This window comes from Muscardinus avellanarius (assembly GCF_963383645.1).
Source record: "Muscardinus avellanarius genome assembly, chromosome: 17".
Taxonomy (NCBI): Eukaryota; Metazoa; Chordata; class Mammalia; order Rodentia; family Gliridae; genus Muscardinus; species Muscardinus avellanarius.
Window position 1 is genome coordinate 29,379,988 of NC_137803.1, and position 17,592 is coordinate 29,397,579.

Consider the following 17,592-nt stretch of genomic DNA (forward strand, 5'->3'; position numbering starts at 1 on the left):
GCTATAATTTACCAAAATCTGCTGCTTTGGGGCTGGGGATATAGTTCAGTGGTGTATGTACTTGGTCATACAGTGGGGATGTACTTGTTCAATATACATGTGGCCCTGGGTTTGATTTTCCTGACACTACCACCAAAAAAAAAAAAAAAAAAAAAAGAAAGAAAGAAAAAGAAAAAAAAAAGCAAGCAAAAGGCAACTTTCTGTTTAGAACACCTTTTCTTTTTCTTTTTTTTCTTTTTTTTAAAGAAACTATTAGCTGGACAGTGTTGTAGGCCTATAATCCCAACTAGCTGGGAGGCTAAGACAGGAGGATCTTGCATTTAAGAGCACCCTAGGCAACATAACAAGACCCTGCCCCCCCCAAAAAATAGTAGTACTGTTTACTACTTTAGTTTTTTAAACATTATCAAAATAAAACTTAAAATAGGCACAGCATATTCTTTCTTACAATATCCAAAAAGCAGATATTAACAATTTTCTGATAGACTCAGGTTGTTCTGAAATATTCCCATTTTCAGCAATATTAACTGAAAAATTGTCATCTCTGGGAATTCTAATGTATTGTCAACATTCTAACAAGTCATATAAGAACTAATAGAGGATTGCTGTGGCAGTACTTGAGAATCAGGCGTCTGTAGCTAAGCACCTAATTGGGTAATAGGGGAAATTCTTTGGCCAACTAGTTGTACTTTAGGTCCCCTGGGTTCGAGTAGCTGATCCTTCTCTTCACCAGTGTAAGAGTAAGTTAGTTTTTCATCCAATAAGCAGAATTTCTCCTCTGCCTTTGCATCTTGGAAAAACAGCTCATAGACTCTTCTAGGACACTGCTCATGTAGTTCCTCTCATATACAGTGCACTATAAAGTAATCCTGGAATTTCCCTGGGTACTCCACACTCCTTCTGATGCCCCAGCATGACTGAAGTCAACTTTAAAGACATTGAAGCCATTTGATAAAACATTATTAGTTCAGAAAAGTATATTTTTATTAAAAAATGATTACTCAGGAAAATGGCATAAATGTTGTTAAGAAAAACCTGATAGAGCCGGGCATGGTGGCACACGCTTGTAATCCCTGCGCTTGGGAGGCAGAGACAGGAGGATTGCGCAGGTTCGAATGAAGCCAGCCATGCTGGCTTAAGAGACCCTGTTTCCAAATAAAAAATAAAAAAAGTATAAAATAGTTCTGGGAGTGTAGCCCGGAGGTAGAAGGGTTTCCAGGAACCCCAGTACCACCCCCCCAAAAAAGAAGAAAAAGCCTGACAGATACAGCATTGATAATCAGTGGTTAAATTCATTAACCAAACAAAAGTGATCAGTTTCAAGAAGTAATGAAATGATTAATATGACATAGTCATTTTTTATTGCTTCAATATATCTGCTTGGGAGCATGTATTCTGTTACTATGGTACTAACTTAATCTGAGCAGTAGTTTCCAGTCCTTGCTGACCATAAAAGCCTGGAATGATTCAACTATACAAAAACCCAGGATGGATCCAAAGAACCTGAGGTTTGTTTTGTCTTAAGCTCACCAGTGATTTTCATGTATGACCTTGGTTAAGAACCACTGTATCCTTGAATATTTTAAATGTTTTGACTTTAAAATTCTGAAAGTTTGTTTTAGCAGCTGACCTGTAATAAGTACACAGAAATTCTCAGTTGATTTATTCTCAGCAAAAGATTTGTTCTGAGTTTTTTTTTAAACTCATGTATCACCACATAAAGAATATACAAAGTGTGTACAGTGGCACATGCCTGCAAGCTTCGTACTTGAGAGGCTTGAGACAAAAGGATTGCAGCTTCAAGGTCAGCCTCAGTAACTCAGCAAGTTCCTCAGCAACTCAGCGGCAAGGCCATGTTTTAAAACAAAAATAAACAGTTGGGGATATAGCTCAGAAGTAGAATGCCCTGGGTTTAATCCCCAGTACCAAAAAGAGAAAAGAAAAAAATAGTATACAAAATTCATGTATAACACCAGGTCACTTTATAGAAACCCTGATCTGTGCAAGATATTCAAAGGTAATGTATGTCAGCCAATAAGTAAGTAAATAAGGAAACAAATAAAGAGGCTTGTGGGATATAATACAAATCATATCTTCCCCTGTAGAGAGCACATTAATGACTGAATTGCCTTGCACTAAAAAAACCTGTTTATGTATGATGCAGCACATTCCAAATATGTGAACATGTATACAGCTCTTAATATGAAGTAGAAAAATGCTTTTGCAGAATCCTAATTTAGGATATGATTCTACACATATATTACTTATCTTTAAACTAGGCTAGACCGTCTTTGGTTTGGGTTTCTAACAAAATATTAAACTTCATTCTAAGAGACCCACTATAAAGGTACTTTCAGCTAGGCTTAGTGGCTCAGGTCTGTAATACCAGTACTTGGGAGATAAAAACAGTAGGATCACAGGTTCAAAGCCAGCCTCACAACTTAGGGAAGCCACCAGAAACTTAGTGAGGCCCTGTTTCAAAATGAACAACATAATGGAACTGGGTATATAGCTTAGAGATAGAATGCTCCTGAGTTCAATCTCTAGCAGCAAAACAAACAAATAAATAGATAAATAAATAAATAAATAAAACAAAATGAAATGAAACAGCTTTTCTACCCCATTTCCAATTTTTATCTTCTTTTTGCTGCTTTATTATTTACTGCCATATATCTCTATCAGTCAGTCACATATGATAAAGTTGTGTCCTCAAGAGGAGTGGCAAATAAGTCTCATAAGCAAAGAGACTACCGTGTCCCCAACCTCTTATACTAGGTGTACAAATACGTGCCAAATAAATGATTGATGGAGTCAACCAGTGTTGGCCTTTATACTATCAAGAAGTCTTAAAAAGAGCAGCCCTATAAAATGCTAAATTGTTTTTATCCCAGGGTACTTCTGAAAACATCAGTAACAAGACCACTTTACTAAGATGCAAAAGAATGCCTCATTATCATAGAATAGCTATAGACAATAAGAAATTTTACATCTGTTGTGCCATCCATTTTCTATGCCTAAAATGCTAGGCACAAATTTTTAGTACAAGCAATAAAAACTCAGTCTTTTTACTAACTTTCACTCTAACTTTAGTGTATTATTTTTCCTCTGACTACTTCTTCCCTAGTGCTAGCCAGCCGAGTGGCACACATCTGTAATCCCAGGGCTTGGGAGGCTGAAGATTCAAGGACAGCCTCAGCAACTAACTTAGTACAACTAACTTAGATTCTCAGCAACCAAGACCCTGTTTCAAAACAAAAAATAAAAAGGGTTGGGGATATAGCTCAAAGGTAGAATGCCCTGAGTTCAATTCCCAGTACCAAAAAAAAAAAAAAAAAAAAAACTCAGAAGGACAGACACATATTAGTATATTAGCTTAGGGAAAATGAAACTAAATACAATCAACAAACTTTCCTTTAACCTCATTATATGTGCTGGGTAAACTTAAAATGTATAGTAAAGAAAATAGGTGGCAATCTTGATCTGTCTCAATGAAAATACAAATAGGTATTTACAAGTTAAATTAAAAAATTGGTATGAGAATACGTATATTGGGGGCATAAAAGTAAGTTGTGACCTCATGAAGATAATTACTAGCAATAAATTAGCAAGATAGAGAGTTATTTGTTTTAATGATACTAGGGATTAAAACCAGGGGCATTCTACCTCTGAGCTGGACCTCCAGCCCTACTTTATTTTTTACTTTGAAACAAGGTTTCACTAAATTGCTGAGGCTGGCCTATAATCTGCAATCCTCCTGTCTACCAAGTACTGAGATTATAATTGTGCATCACCACACCTGGCTAAATAAGACATTTGAGGCCTTAAAATAGGGACTAAATTATACATTTGTCAAAAACTGTAGAACTCAGAACAACATGATAAACTCAAACAGGAAACGAGGGAGTCTGGGTTAATCGCTGTAACAAACGTAGATTCTAGCACAGGATGGCAATAGTGAGGGAGAGACTGAGTGGAAGCAGAAGTAAATAGAAGCTTTGTTCAATTTTGCTATAAACCTGGAACTACTCTAAAAACTAAGTCTTAAAAAAAAAACCACCCAGGGACTATATTCTCATCTTTAACACACATAGGTCCTTTTATTAACACTAAGATATATCGTAAGAAAAAGACATAAAAGGCAATGCTTATGCTTTAAAATATACATAGTTATATAGGCACTCATTTTTAAAATTAAGAAAAGCAAGCTGAAGAATATCTTGGTGCTTTAATAGAATTGCCAAAGGATACCCACCAGCAAGACTTCAAAGCTTATAAATTTAACATCTATATGTTGTAATATACATAAAACCACATTTTAAAAATGCATGCTTTTAAAAGAATACACTTATATGGAATGAGGTGTTCATGCTTATTAATATAGGACTGTGCATAGATTTTAACTAATATGGTTTCAAAAACCTAGAGGCTCTATTATTTAGAACCTGATACCCATTAGTAGCAGACTACCAGTTTCAAAGTGATTTTTGGCCATGAGAGACTTCTTTTTTTGAAGGGGCTGGGGGGGCAGGCCTTGAACCCCTGTACTCAAGGGATGCTTATGTTTTAGTTTTCCCAAGTAGCTGAGTGGACAAATGAGCTCTAAAAATCCAGCGTACCTATACCTTAGCGGAGTAGTTCTCTGTTAACTGGCTATTCGCTGTCATCATTTGGGGAGCTTTAAAAACATTGACGACTAGGATCTGGTCCCAGAGATTCTGATTTAATTGGACTGGAGGGGGCCTGAGCATCAGAAGTTTTAAATGCCCACCCTCTCTGGTAAATCTAATCCAGGTTAAAACCTGGATGAGCAACATACTCAAATGTTAAAACATGGTTTTCATTTACTAAGCTTGAAAACAGAACATTTTTTAGTTGACTACTGTATCTCAGTATTTGATAAACAATGTTATTTACAACCAGATTACAAAAAGCCTATAATAGCCGGGCGTGGTGGCGTACGCTTGGGAGGCTGAGACAGGAGGATCGCACAGGTTCAAAGCCAGCCTCAGCTACTTAGTGAGGCTCTCAGCAATTTAGTGAGACCCTGTTTCAAAATAAAAAAATGTAAAATAGGTCTGGGAGTATGGCCCAGAGGTAGAAAGTCCCTGGGTTCCACCCCCAGTACCACCAAAAAAAAAAAAAAAAAAAAAAAAAAAAGGCCTATAATAGGGGAATGGGCTTTTAGCCACTGAGAAAAATCACTTCCTATTCAATGTAGGAAAAAAAGTCAATGTGCTTAATGGAATTCCTATGTGAGCTTGGGAGTCTCATCACTTACTATGATTCTCCACTGCCTAAATTAATACTTTCCCAAACAATCAAATCCCCAATTAAGAACTCTCATAAATTAATAAGAAAGAAAACATGTGCCAAGAGGAAAATGTGAAAAAAACAGACTGTTTACCAAAAGAATACAAATGGCCAGACATGATTTTTCAACTTTGCAATTGATCAAAGAAATGCAAATTACTTTAAGATACAGTTCTTCCACCATAATAGTAAGATTTTCTAAAAATACTAAATAGCAAGAATATAATGCATAAATGTTCGTTTTGATGGAATAAACTTAATATAGTTTGAAAAAGCAGTGTGATAGTATACTCAAGCATCCTAAGTATTCATATCCTTACTCATGACAGCAAAACATAAAAGCAGTCCAAATAACCAACATTAAGGAAGTTATTTTTATAGTTACACGCTAAATTTTTCAAAATCCAAATATTGTAGAGAATACTTAATACTTTGATTAAAGCTCAAAATGTAACATTAAGAGGAAAAGAAAACAGAAGCATACATTATGACAAATATTGTTATATGTTATGGAAAGCAACATATTCAAATGTTAAAAGTGGAACTACGGGTGACTTTAATCTTCTACTTGACATTTTTCTATTTCCAAAAATTTCTAAAAAGGATTACTTTAAAAATATGGGTTTTTTTTTTTAAACAATTCCAACTAAGAGTTAATTGACCAAGTATAATAATCTCTACTACAGAAAAAAACTGTGAGGTAAGATGATAGCTAATCATAATACATTTCAGTGCATAAGTATGTATAATAATAATAATGGGTGCTGAGATCCTGGTCTCAGAGAACTGGAAAGGACTTCAGGGGTCTGACCTGGTCACACACTTTGAGAATTCAGATGATAAAATGGTCCTAATAGCCTCCCCAACATACTTCAAAACAGGCAACCAGCTGAGACAACTGACTCTTAACATGGTTGGTACTATTTTTGGAATCTCGGCTTGAATAGGAATTTTTATATGGTAGACATTAGACCATACAAAACCAAGCCATTCCAGTGAAGAAGCAGCTACCCTGCGGTTCACTCTATGCTAAGTATTTATGAAAAGCAAAAGTTAGTGAAAAAACTTTTTCCTGCTGCCCAGGTACAATGAAAAATGCGCCCAAAGAATTAATTTGTTGAAGAGAATGAAGTCTAATGCCTGTCACTCATATCAACTAAAATCAAAATCTCTCCCAATGCCCAACTCTAGAGCTAGTCTGAAGAATAATTTTTATAGAGAAATTGGCATCCCTTTGAAAAATAATGTTCTAATTAAAAAACTGCAAAGGAAAAAAATAACACACTAAAAAAAATCTATAAAGATAAACAAGACACTTAAGAATACTCAAGATAACTACCACATAGTACTTTTACATTAATTCACTATAAAATACTACAAATTTACTAAAAAATACTCTTACTTTTGCTCACTCCCCGAAATGAAAAGTACTGCCAGAATTATCTTGATATCTCCAAGACAGATTCTTAAAACATTCATATATTTCAAAAACTTCAAGATGAAAATGGTATAGTGCTTATATTAAGCTGTCAGTTAACTGATATTTAAAAAGAAATAAACTTAGTAAACAACTATTGCCCAGATGTCAAAATAAATTATTAAGCATGATCATGCACTACATTAGTCTGCATCATTATATGCACTGTTTAAAAGAAAATGTACTAATTATTAACTTATTTGGCATGAGTACATTCAGGATGATTCCTTCCACTCCTAAGCTGCTGCCAATATCTTATAAATAAAACATTTTCTGAATTACTAAATTGATTGTATCTTAATGAAACAGTATAGTTAAGAATCTTGGTATAATAAGAATCTCAGTGGTTTTGACTCTTTCCCACTTGGTTTCCACTCTGTAAACAGCTGGATGCAAATTTCAACATCCAAAATATTCTCTTAGGCACATCCAATTTAAGTTCCCCTGAATGTCCGCGTTACTCACTCAAGTCAGTTCATACTGCAAGCTTCCAAAACCGCTTTTGTTATAAGGTTGAATGTGTCTCCCCTCCTGCCCAGTCACAATGATTCAGGAAACTCATGTACACATAATGGTTACATTAAAAATATACATCACAAAGTTTCACATAACCACAGAAACAGCTGGCCTGAAATCCTAATATTTATAGCATCTTTGCTGCTTTGCATAGTAACAGAAAAGCTCACTCCTACCTGTCTTAAGTGAATGACACCGTCTCCACTACTTACAGTGCGCAGCATAAGCAGTCATGCATGGTGGCCTGTGCCCTACACTGCCATTTGATTCTCCATCATCACCATAGAAAACTCTACCTACTCTCAAAAGCCAGAAACTTACAAGTGGTATAAAAAAATAGAAACTAAATGATAAATTCAGATTAATTTACTTTGGCGTTTAATTAGTTTATAATTCAGAATAGATAAGACTGACCACTGGTATTTTAGAAGTTTTAAACAATGGTCAAGGTAGTCAAATACGACTAAAACATATCTAATCTAATAGGTAAGCCAAAAAGGAAGATTACCCAGGAAGACATTTCTTACGTCACCTCTACAACAGGGTTCTACTTTCTAAGTGAGTTTTATTCACCCATCTTCTCCCTTTCCATAAAAAAAAAGTCAAGTGTTGGAATAGTTACATAAAAACTATTTTGTAAGTAGAATTAAGTACTGTTCAAGAGAACCATCATGACCTAGATTAATAGATCAGAACAGGATATAAGAAAGCATGAATAATTTTACAGGTAGTAATAAGACTTCCTTAGAAATATTATTAAGTGTGAAACTGAAATATACCTACTAACCTGCCCTAGAACCCTGAAGTCTGCTTCTCTCATGAACCTCATTTAAATTCCTTTCCCAGTAGTCCAGTGCAAGTAACTACCAAAGGAATTCAGTAGATATTAAAACAGTAAAAAGCATTTCTAAAGACTGTTTAAAACTCATATTTAAATACACTATATGGATGAGACTTATACTATTCTAAGTTGAACACCTATAAAGTGCTTTTAAAACCAATTATTCTTGTTGAGTTTATATAAATTTGGTTAGACTGAATTAACCAATATGATTTTTCTTGAAATATACTTTGTAGATCAGCAATATGCTGTCTTCATGTGTAGAAACAGAAAAGAGAAAATGAGGGGACAATCACCTATAAAACTTTAGAAAACCAAAATTTCCCTCTTTAATACAGCAATCAACAATGCTGTCATGATCTATTAAATACTAGATAGCTTGTAAAATGTCATAATTGTAGAAGAGTCCCTTCAACAATGAGAATTTACCACTTAAGAACCATTCAGATATCATCTTTCTTCTACTATGAAATTTCAAGAATGCCTTTTAAGTACATAGTATCAGATGTGATAATACAGGAAAAGCAGATATGCCAAACATGTAAATAAATTATAGACCTGTATACCACAGGCAGCTGGAACAAGCAAATTTCCAACAAGCTTTTTAAAGCTTGAGGGATTAAGGGGAAATTTTGGGGAAAAAAATATTTTCAATGTGAGCAACAACTTAGGACTGAAAATGTGCAACAAGAATAATTAGGTTACTATTCACTGAACGGGGGGGGGGGGGACACACACACACACAGATCTACTGTTTTAGGAGGAACAGTTATTAGAAAACTTGAACAAAAGATAGAATGTGTTATTTCAGACACCATAAGTTCAAGTGCAGTGGCTATATAATAAAGCAAGGTGCCTATTCCTGAGGAGAACATACTTAGTAACAATGCTGAACAGTGAGTATTAAATCTAAGCAGTGCTAAAAAGGCAATGATGGGACTTCTCGTAATATGTTACAGAGAGAAAGATTTGTGAGAAATTCCATTACTTGAAAATAATCCTGTCCCTATCATTAACAACTTGAATAATTTTTTTTTGCTGATGTGCTAAAGTGCACTGGAAACCTCACAACAGGTTTTTGTTTTTTTTTTTTAATTGGCCATGTCTTGATAATAGACTGCAGTCTTCAAATTTACACAGAGCTGCAGGTCTCCTGGATTTTTTCAAGTGTCACTCATCTAACTGAGCCTGATAGCTGAGAAAGGCCATCAGTTGTTTTACAGTCAGTTTAAAAAACATCCTCTACCTGGTATCTCTGCAGTGATTGTCTTGCTGCTCCCTGAAACCTCCTCCTCATCATCTGACGAGCTCGTACTTGAGTCACAAGTCAGGTCACTATCACTGGTACTACTGTCCTGCAGCAGGTTGTACTTCTTCCTCGCAGCAGCCTCCCGTTTCTGCCTCAGTAGTCTGATCCTCTCCTTGTGCTTTTGGCTCCGATGACCTTTAACTTTGGCGACTCGGCCATTCTGTTTATCACTGGATTGCCGGTTTTTCTTGGCAGCCATAGTAGATGTTTCACTTTCAGAACGGGACCGCCTAGACTTGCGCCCAACTATGGCACCAGACACTCCAGAAGGGTCTCCTTCCACTGCTGTTTCTGCTTGGGAAGGTTCATTCTCTTCTGCAGAAGACAACGTATCTGAATCAGCCAGGTGTCCGCTAGAGGAAGGGGAAAGCATGCAATGGTTAGAGGAGTCACTCTCATAAACTCGGCCAGATGTCGCCTTGTCACTCTCTGTGGATGCTAACTGAGACTCAGAAGAGTCCCTTCTCAGTTCCATCAACAAGCAAGGCATTGAAGAAAGAACTGCAGAATCTGCTACACCATCTTTCTGAACTTGAGATTCCAGTTCTACAGATTCATCTTCCTTGGCTGTCTCTTGTTCAGATGTTTTTGGTGGGACTTCGGACTCAATGAGTTCTTCAACTTTTCCCACTGCCTCCTCCATCTTCATTTCAGAATTTCAAGTTAAATCATTGAGTAGAGTCTAAGAAACGATATCAAAGAAGCAACAGGAAAACAACCTGCAGAAAAACACACAAAAATCAATAAATTTAATCAACACAACACGCCTACTTTTCTAAGTGGGTGGCAAAAGTTACCACTGCATACAGACCTTGAAAACATTATATATTCATTGTCTGCTTGCCTGATCAACAGTCAAATTCAAAGGACTTAATACCAGCAAAATCCTAGCAGATTCAGCTACTAAAAATGGCACAATATTAATCCTCTATTACCAAACTTGCAAGGCCAGCAAGTAGCCAAATGAGGATTTTCAAGTTTAGAACTTTAAAGCCAGGCATGCTGGTGTGCATCTGTAATCCTAGTACTTGGGAGGCTGAGACAGGAGGATTGCAGACTGTAAGGCAGCCTCAGCAATTTAGTGATGCTGTCAGCAACTTAGCAAGACCATTTCTGAATTAAATAAACTAGGGCTGGGGTTGTAGTTCGGAGGTAGAATGCCCCAGGTTCCATTCCCGGCAGCACATGTGCATGTTCATGCACTAACACACACACCACACACACACACTCTCTCTCTCTCACTCACTCACTCACACTCTCTCTCCCTCTCTCTCATACTGAGGAAATCAATCTTAAAACTTTGATATAGTTAATATGTATATTTGACTTTAATATAAATAAAAAAGAATACTTAAAAATAGTCTGGAAAACACAAAGTAAAATGGAATGATTACATTTACACTCAAATCCTCAAAGAATTGGAGAAATTATCAAATTACATTAACATTTTACAAGGAAAAAAAGCCTTCAACTGCACGAATCTGGCAATCGAGCAACTTAGAGGGCTTGCAACACGCATGTCTGCTTTCCACAAGAATGCAGTAGGATCTGCTCAAGAGCAATGCTATGGGAAATGACATTCTTTCTGTTTCCTCAGTCTTTCCTAGTTTCTACATCATTCTCATCATGATTCTAGTCTTTAAACAAATATTGTTTCATAAATAATGGCCACTAAATAGTTTAACTACTTTGTGAAACTAGAAAACTACTCTCTAAATGACTTTAAGGGGTTGAACAGAAAACATCCAATACATATTTATATCTAATACACAAAATTTAGAACTTAACATCTGCACCACCACTGTGAGCAATTCAACTCTAATCAGTAATGAAGAATCATTCCACAATCCCACAGAGGGAAAGGAGGAAATGGAGGGAGGGAAGATCTTCAACCATAAAGGTTTGTGAACTACAAAATGCAAGCGTCATTACCTGGTGGTTTTTAAGACGATGCTAAGAATGTGCAGAAGTCAGCATTTCTCCTTATTATTGTGATACTATAGAAGGCAACTACCATGATGTCACATAGGTCACAAACAAACACAAATATTAACCTCAGTGATGTGCTAGTCAGATGTATTATGGCACCTTCATCACTTGACTCCATCAAGCTACTTAATGGTTCGATCCATGGTAGACAGAACTAGAAAATTATGTGAAAAATCCTTTTACTGATCTAACCTGCCAGCCCACTTTTGGCTTATTATAAACATGAATATTCTATATGCCTGTTTTTGTTTTTCTTAGCCTGTTCTCAACTGCTGAAACAAGCATTCTGATAGTTTCCTTAATACATTTATGAAAACCAGGATATTCATAAAATATATCCATGGTAGCCTATGTGTATCATTGCTGATTTTTGACCTAAATGAAAATAAGCACAAATGTTTTTTCTAACACTGTTCCAAAAGGAATGTAACACTTCTAAAAGCCAACAGAGGGAGTAAAAGTTAAACTGAAAGTGTCATAAATGAAGTATGTTTGCAATACAAACATGAAATCAAACATTTGTAGATATAAAATACCCACCAGATATGAAGAATAAGCCCAAGATTTTCTAACATAAAAATGAAGTCAAGCATGGTGACACACACCTGTAACTCCAATTTCTTGGGAGGCTGAGGCAGGACTGCGAAATCCACGAGGCCCGCCTCAGCACCTTAGTGAGACCCTGTCTCAAAAAAAAAAAAAAAGGACTAGAAATGCAGCTCAGTGGCAGAGCCCACCCTGGGTTCAGACTCCAGTACCATCAAAAGAGAAAGAAAGAGACTGAGGGGGGGGGGAGATTGATTGATTGATTGATTTCAAACCAGGTGTGATTGGTACAATTAAAAAGCTGAAGCAAAAGGATCCCAGTTCAAGACCAGCCTGAGCAACTTAAGAGAAACCATGTTTCAAAAATAAAAAAGGCTGGGGATATAGCTCAATGGTAGAGCATTTGCTTAACAAACATGAGGCCCTGAGTTCAATTCCCAGCACCAAAAAAAAAAAAAAAAGAAAGAAAGAAAAAAAGAGTTGATTCTTCTGTTGAAAACCAATTTATATATTCTGAAATAAAGACGTTCTTTTGGTGGATCTGAGGATGGAACCCAGAGGCATTCTACCTCCGAGCTACACCCTCTGCCCTATTTTTTTTTATTATTATTATTCTTTATTTGAAACAGGGTCTAAGTTGCAGAGGGTCTAAGTAGCTGAGGCTGGCAGCGAACCGCAATCCTCCTGTCTCAGCCTCCCAAATGCTGGGATTACAAGCGTGCATCACCACGTCCAGAAAGAGTTTTTTTTAAAACAGTTGAAATATCTGAGAAATATAACCAAACAAAATACCAACCATAAAGCAAAAACATCAATAGTCTCAAATTTTTTAAAGGTAGCATTGGATCTTTTCAAAGTGCCACAATACAACATTAGGCTGAAAAATATACAAAGGTGCTCCATCCTTCCAATTAAGCTAAGGCTCGGTTGGTGTGAGGCCCTCGCTTTATCCAGAGAATAACACCAAGCACCACACAACGGCCTCAATCCCAGAGATCATCTGCATCTCCTTTGCTCTTACCATGCAGGACAAGGTAACCTGCATGAAAGATAAGATCCACACCCTCACTAAAGCAGCTGGGGTAAATGCGAACCTCGCTGGCTTGTTTACAATGGCTTGTTTACAGTGGCCCTGGCCAGTGCCAATATTGGGAGCCTCCTCTGTAATGCAGGAGGCAGTACACCTGTTCTCACTGCTGGAATCACACCAGCAAGAGGTTCTGTCTTCTCCACCATGGCTGTCCCAGCTGAGAAGAAAGTGGAAGCAAAGAAAGAACAGGAGTCTCAGGATAGCATAGGATTTGGTCTTTCTGACTAAACTTCTTTTGTAATATGTTCAATAAATAACTAAACTTTGAAAAATAAATACATTTATTAAAATGACCAGAACTTTTTGTTTCTTCAGGAAATAAGCTGTATGGGTAAATCAAATGAATATGGACTGCTTTTCCTCATAAGAAAAATTACACTATCATTGAGACAGGAGGATCACAATGAGTTTGAGGACACCTTCAGCAACGTAGTAAGACTTTGAGCAATGTAGTGAGACCCTGTTTCAAAACAAAAAAAAAATTTAAGAAGGTCTAGGAGTGTAGCTCGGAGGTAGAATGACCCTGGGTTCAATCCCCAGTACCACACAAACAAAATGAAAACAAAATAATTACAGTATCAATTATTTTCAATATGGCACATCCAACAATTATCTGTTTAAGTTCCTTATACTTAAGCACCAATTGAGACCATTTCAGCTAAGTAACCAGTATTGCGATCTTATCATCACAGCCACTTAAATATGCCCAATCCATCATAAAGACTACTATAAATAGGACACCAGATACCAAAAAGAATCAGAAAGGTCTTTTTTTTTTATTATTTCTTATTTTGAAACAGGATCTCACTAAATTGCTGAGGCTGACCTAGAACCTGTGATCCTCCTGTCTGAGCCTCCCAAGTACTGGGATTACAAGCATGTGCTACCACGCTCTGCTGAGAAAGCTCTTTATATAGTGATATGGAGCAATTCTCATGAACAAAAAAGGTACATTATACTATATGTATAAATAAAGGTAATTAAATGAAGCACAGAATCTCTGAGAAGATAGTTAAGAAAATGGTAATGCCACTGCTTTAGTAAGACAAGAGAATGAATGAAGGAGCAGAAATAGAAGGCTTAGTATTGTATGCGTTTTGTACCTCTTGGATTCTGTATCCCCTGATAGGAAGAAGTTCCCCAGACACAGAAAAAAAAAAAAAAAAAAAAAAAGATGTCATGCAAAAAGTTTAATTTTCCCAAACAACCATATTATTTACTGTATCAATTAGTTTTGGTCAGGGGAGGAAAAGTGGATTTCTTTTGGTATGAGTAGTCAAGTAGCTGGCAATAGAAAATAATAAAATGGTCAAACAGAAATTGCAACATAAATGGGATAAAAGGCTCTCAACCTTCTGGGTTAACGTTCACAGTGAATTACTAAATACACATCTTTATTAGAAGAGCATTTTTGCCTGTGCTATCCTTCCTTATAAAGGCAGAAACTGCATACAGGACTAAGTCTTCAATTTCTGTTCCCTCATTCATTCTCTTTTCTTACTAAAGCAGCTGGCATTACTATTTTCTTAACTATTCTTTCAGAGATTCTGTGCTTCTATAAACAAACTCATTTAATTACCTTTATTTATACATATAGTATAATATCCCTTCATATATGGATATTAGAGCTCATTTATTTCCCCATAACCTAACATTATTGATCCTTCCTTGGCTCCTATCAACCTCTTATACACCAGACCACTCATTCACTCATTCCTTTTTCTTTTGGGGGGGCTGGGGAAGGGCACTAGGGATTGATTCGGGTACACTCTATCTCTGAGCTACACTCCAGCTCTTTTTATTTTTTGTTTTGAAACAGGGTCTCACTAGGTTGCTGAGAATTTCATTACATTGCTGAGGCGTTCCTTGAGCCTGAGATTCTCCTGTCTCAGTCTTGCAAGTACCAGGATTATAAGTATGCACCACCATACCTGGCTTTAGTCATTCATTTCTAGACTTTACCCACCTACTACCTCAACCTCACATCTCCCTCTACAAGTATAATTCTAACTTTTTCACAGGATATATCAACCTTTGTGTCAGAACATAAAAGATCTGAAAATGATTACTAGGATAATCATCATTCTAACTACATCCAAAGGGTTTAATATGAGTTACCTGGTAGAGCATGCAACTCCAGATAAGCTTCTTCTGTACTATGGTATGGCACAGCTACTAATGAACAAAATGATAAGGAATCTATTTCATTGCTAGAGAGATTTTTACAGCCTCCATCACAAAGGCTATGGCCCCAGAGCAGCACTCATTAAATTCTCTTGCTAGAGTAGGTCTAGATAATAGAATATCTCATGACTGTTTTCTAGCCAAACAAGGTAGAGTCTGTGCTATTGCTATACTATATGCTATAGTTAAATTCCTCTAGGGAAGTTGAGGTCCAATTATTCAAAGTAAGAGAACAAGTAACATAGATCTCACTTAATCCTCCATGGTCTTTATTTATTTATTTTTATTTATTTATTTTGCAGAAATATGGATTGAACTCAGGGCCCCATGCATGCTAGGTAAGTGTTCTACCACTGAACTTTGTACCTGTTCCCTATCAAATTTCTAAAGTATTACAATTACTAGCAGAGTATTGCTAGCCCAGTACTTTACAATAGTAGCCAAGACTGCAAAACAGACAAAATTAAACTTGACAATGAAATCAGGCAGAGTAGCCTGAAATCTTCTTCTGGAGTCCCTATTGCTCCGATGTGGCAGTAAAGAGTGTTAATATCATCTCCTAATTTCTAGTCATTTCCCTCCCTGGGAATTCAGACCAACCAAGACAGGTCTGTCCTATTCCCCAGAACAATCAAATCTAATTTCAGAATAAATTATTAGCAATACTTTTGGAGAATGTATCTTCATCCAAGAGTTGTAAATGTGGCAGTTATCATTATCAAAATAGTCAGTTGTGAGAAGCCAAAAAAGGAAGAACTCTCATGCACGCATGCATTCATGGGAACAATGCAAGGAATTCCTCAATACCAGTGTTCCTGATATGCTGTTACAACAGGATACTTGCCTAACACTACCGTCTCCACAAATGAGCTAATCTTGCAACAAGCCTCCACAACCAAGGTTCTTTGTTTCAAAACAGCTTCTATGGGCTTCCTATTTTTTCCCCTTTGTCTTTAAAAGCTTCCTATTTTTCCATCTCCTTTGGTCCACTACATCCTACATATTCCAGATTGCAATTCCCTGCTACTCCCAAATAAACTCTCTGCTTTGAAGAATCTGTCTCTGTAAGGTTCATTTGAGCTGACTAATCCGAAATAGTTTTCTAGTCTAGTATCCTTCATCTCCACTGTCACCATAATCATATGTCACTAGGCATAATCTATATGCTTATTGGTGCTGGACATCTTTCACGGGGTGGGAGAGTAACTGGGGATTGAACCCTGGACACTCTGAGTGCACCCACAGCCCTATTTTATTTATTTTGAGACAAGGTCTCATTAAGTTGTTGAGAGTCTCACTACATTGCTGAGGCTGTCCTCAAACCTGTGATCCTCTTGTCTCAGCTTCCCGTACTGGGATTACAGGCATGTGTCACCAAGCCCAGCTAATACTTTAAGATAGGGCCTCACTAAATTGCCCAAGCTGGTCTGGAACTTGTGATCCTCCTGCCTCAGCCTCCCAAGTCGCTGAATTATAGGCATACATCTCAGTGCTAGCCAGTTATTTCTCAATGACAGTATTAACTATCATATTCTATCCCTTTTATCTTAGTCTTACCTGCTAACTTATTTCCATACAGTAGGCAGAACAATACTTTTATGAGACAAATTAACATTTTTTGTATAAGAAAGATGAAGAAAGGAAGAGAGATGACCAAAAGTAAGAGAAGTTAAAGGCAACTTAAGTTTTTTCTTTGTGTTCCTGGAGATCAAACCCTGGACTGAGTGTATGCTAGATAATCTCTCTAGTACTGAGTCACATCCCCAGCCCAGCATCTTGGATTGTTTTGTTGTTGTTTTATTTGCATTACTGTGGATGGAACCCAGGGTACCTCTACCACTGCGTTGCCTACATGTGTAGCCCACCACTCCACCATTCTTGGTGATACTGGTGACTCAACTTGAAGACATTCTACCTCTGAGCTATACCTCTGGTCTTTTACTTTGAAACAGGGTCTTGCTAAGTTGCTAAGGCTAGGCTCGAAATCACTAAGAACCAAGAATAGTAACAGGCAAAATGACATTAAGCAAGACAAAAATCATGGTCTATAAAGGGCCAGTGATCAATAGAAGAGAGTGATAACAGAGGTACATGGATAGCATGAAATGATTCACAGTAGGATTTAAAGAGCAAAAGAAAAACGGTCAGAAACTTGATAATGAAGAAAGCCAGGCACAACTGCCCACACCAGTAATCTCAGTACTTGGGAGGCTAAAACAGGAAGATTGCTGGTTCAAGGCCAGAGTGAGGTAACTTAGCCAGACCCTATTTCGAAATAAAAAATAAACCTGGGCATGGTGGTGCACACCTGTAATCCCAGTACTTGGGGA

At 36.9% G+C, this 17,592-nt stretch overlaps 1 protein-coding gene across 2 annotated transcripts in view; it reads right to left on the minus strand.

Moving 5' to 3' along the window:
- Positions 1–10,102, minus strand: part of ARK2N (arkadia (RNF111) N-terminal like PKA signaling regulator 2N) — a gene marked incomplete at both ends in the record, with an annotated part of 48,167 nt that extends 38,065 nt beyond the window's left edge. For both annotated transcript variants that reach the window (XM_080714315.1, XM_080714314.1), the window contains one exon: positions 9,391–10,102. In XM_080714315.1, the coding sequence (XP_080570441.1) occupies positions 9,391–10,102 (712 nt within the window). The remainder of the gene's footprint in view (positions 1–9,390) is intronic.
- Between the last annotated feature and the right edge of the window lie 7,490 nt (positions 10,103–17,592).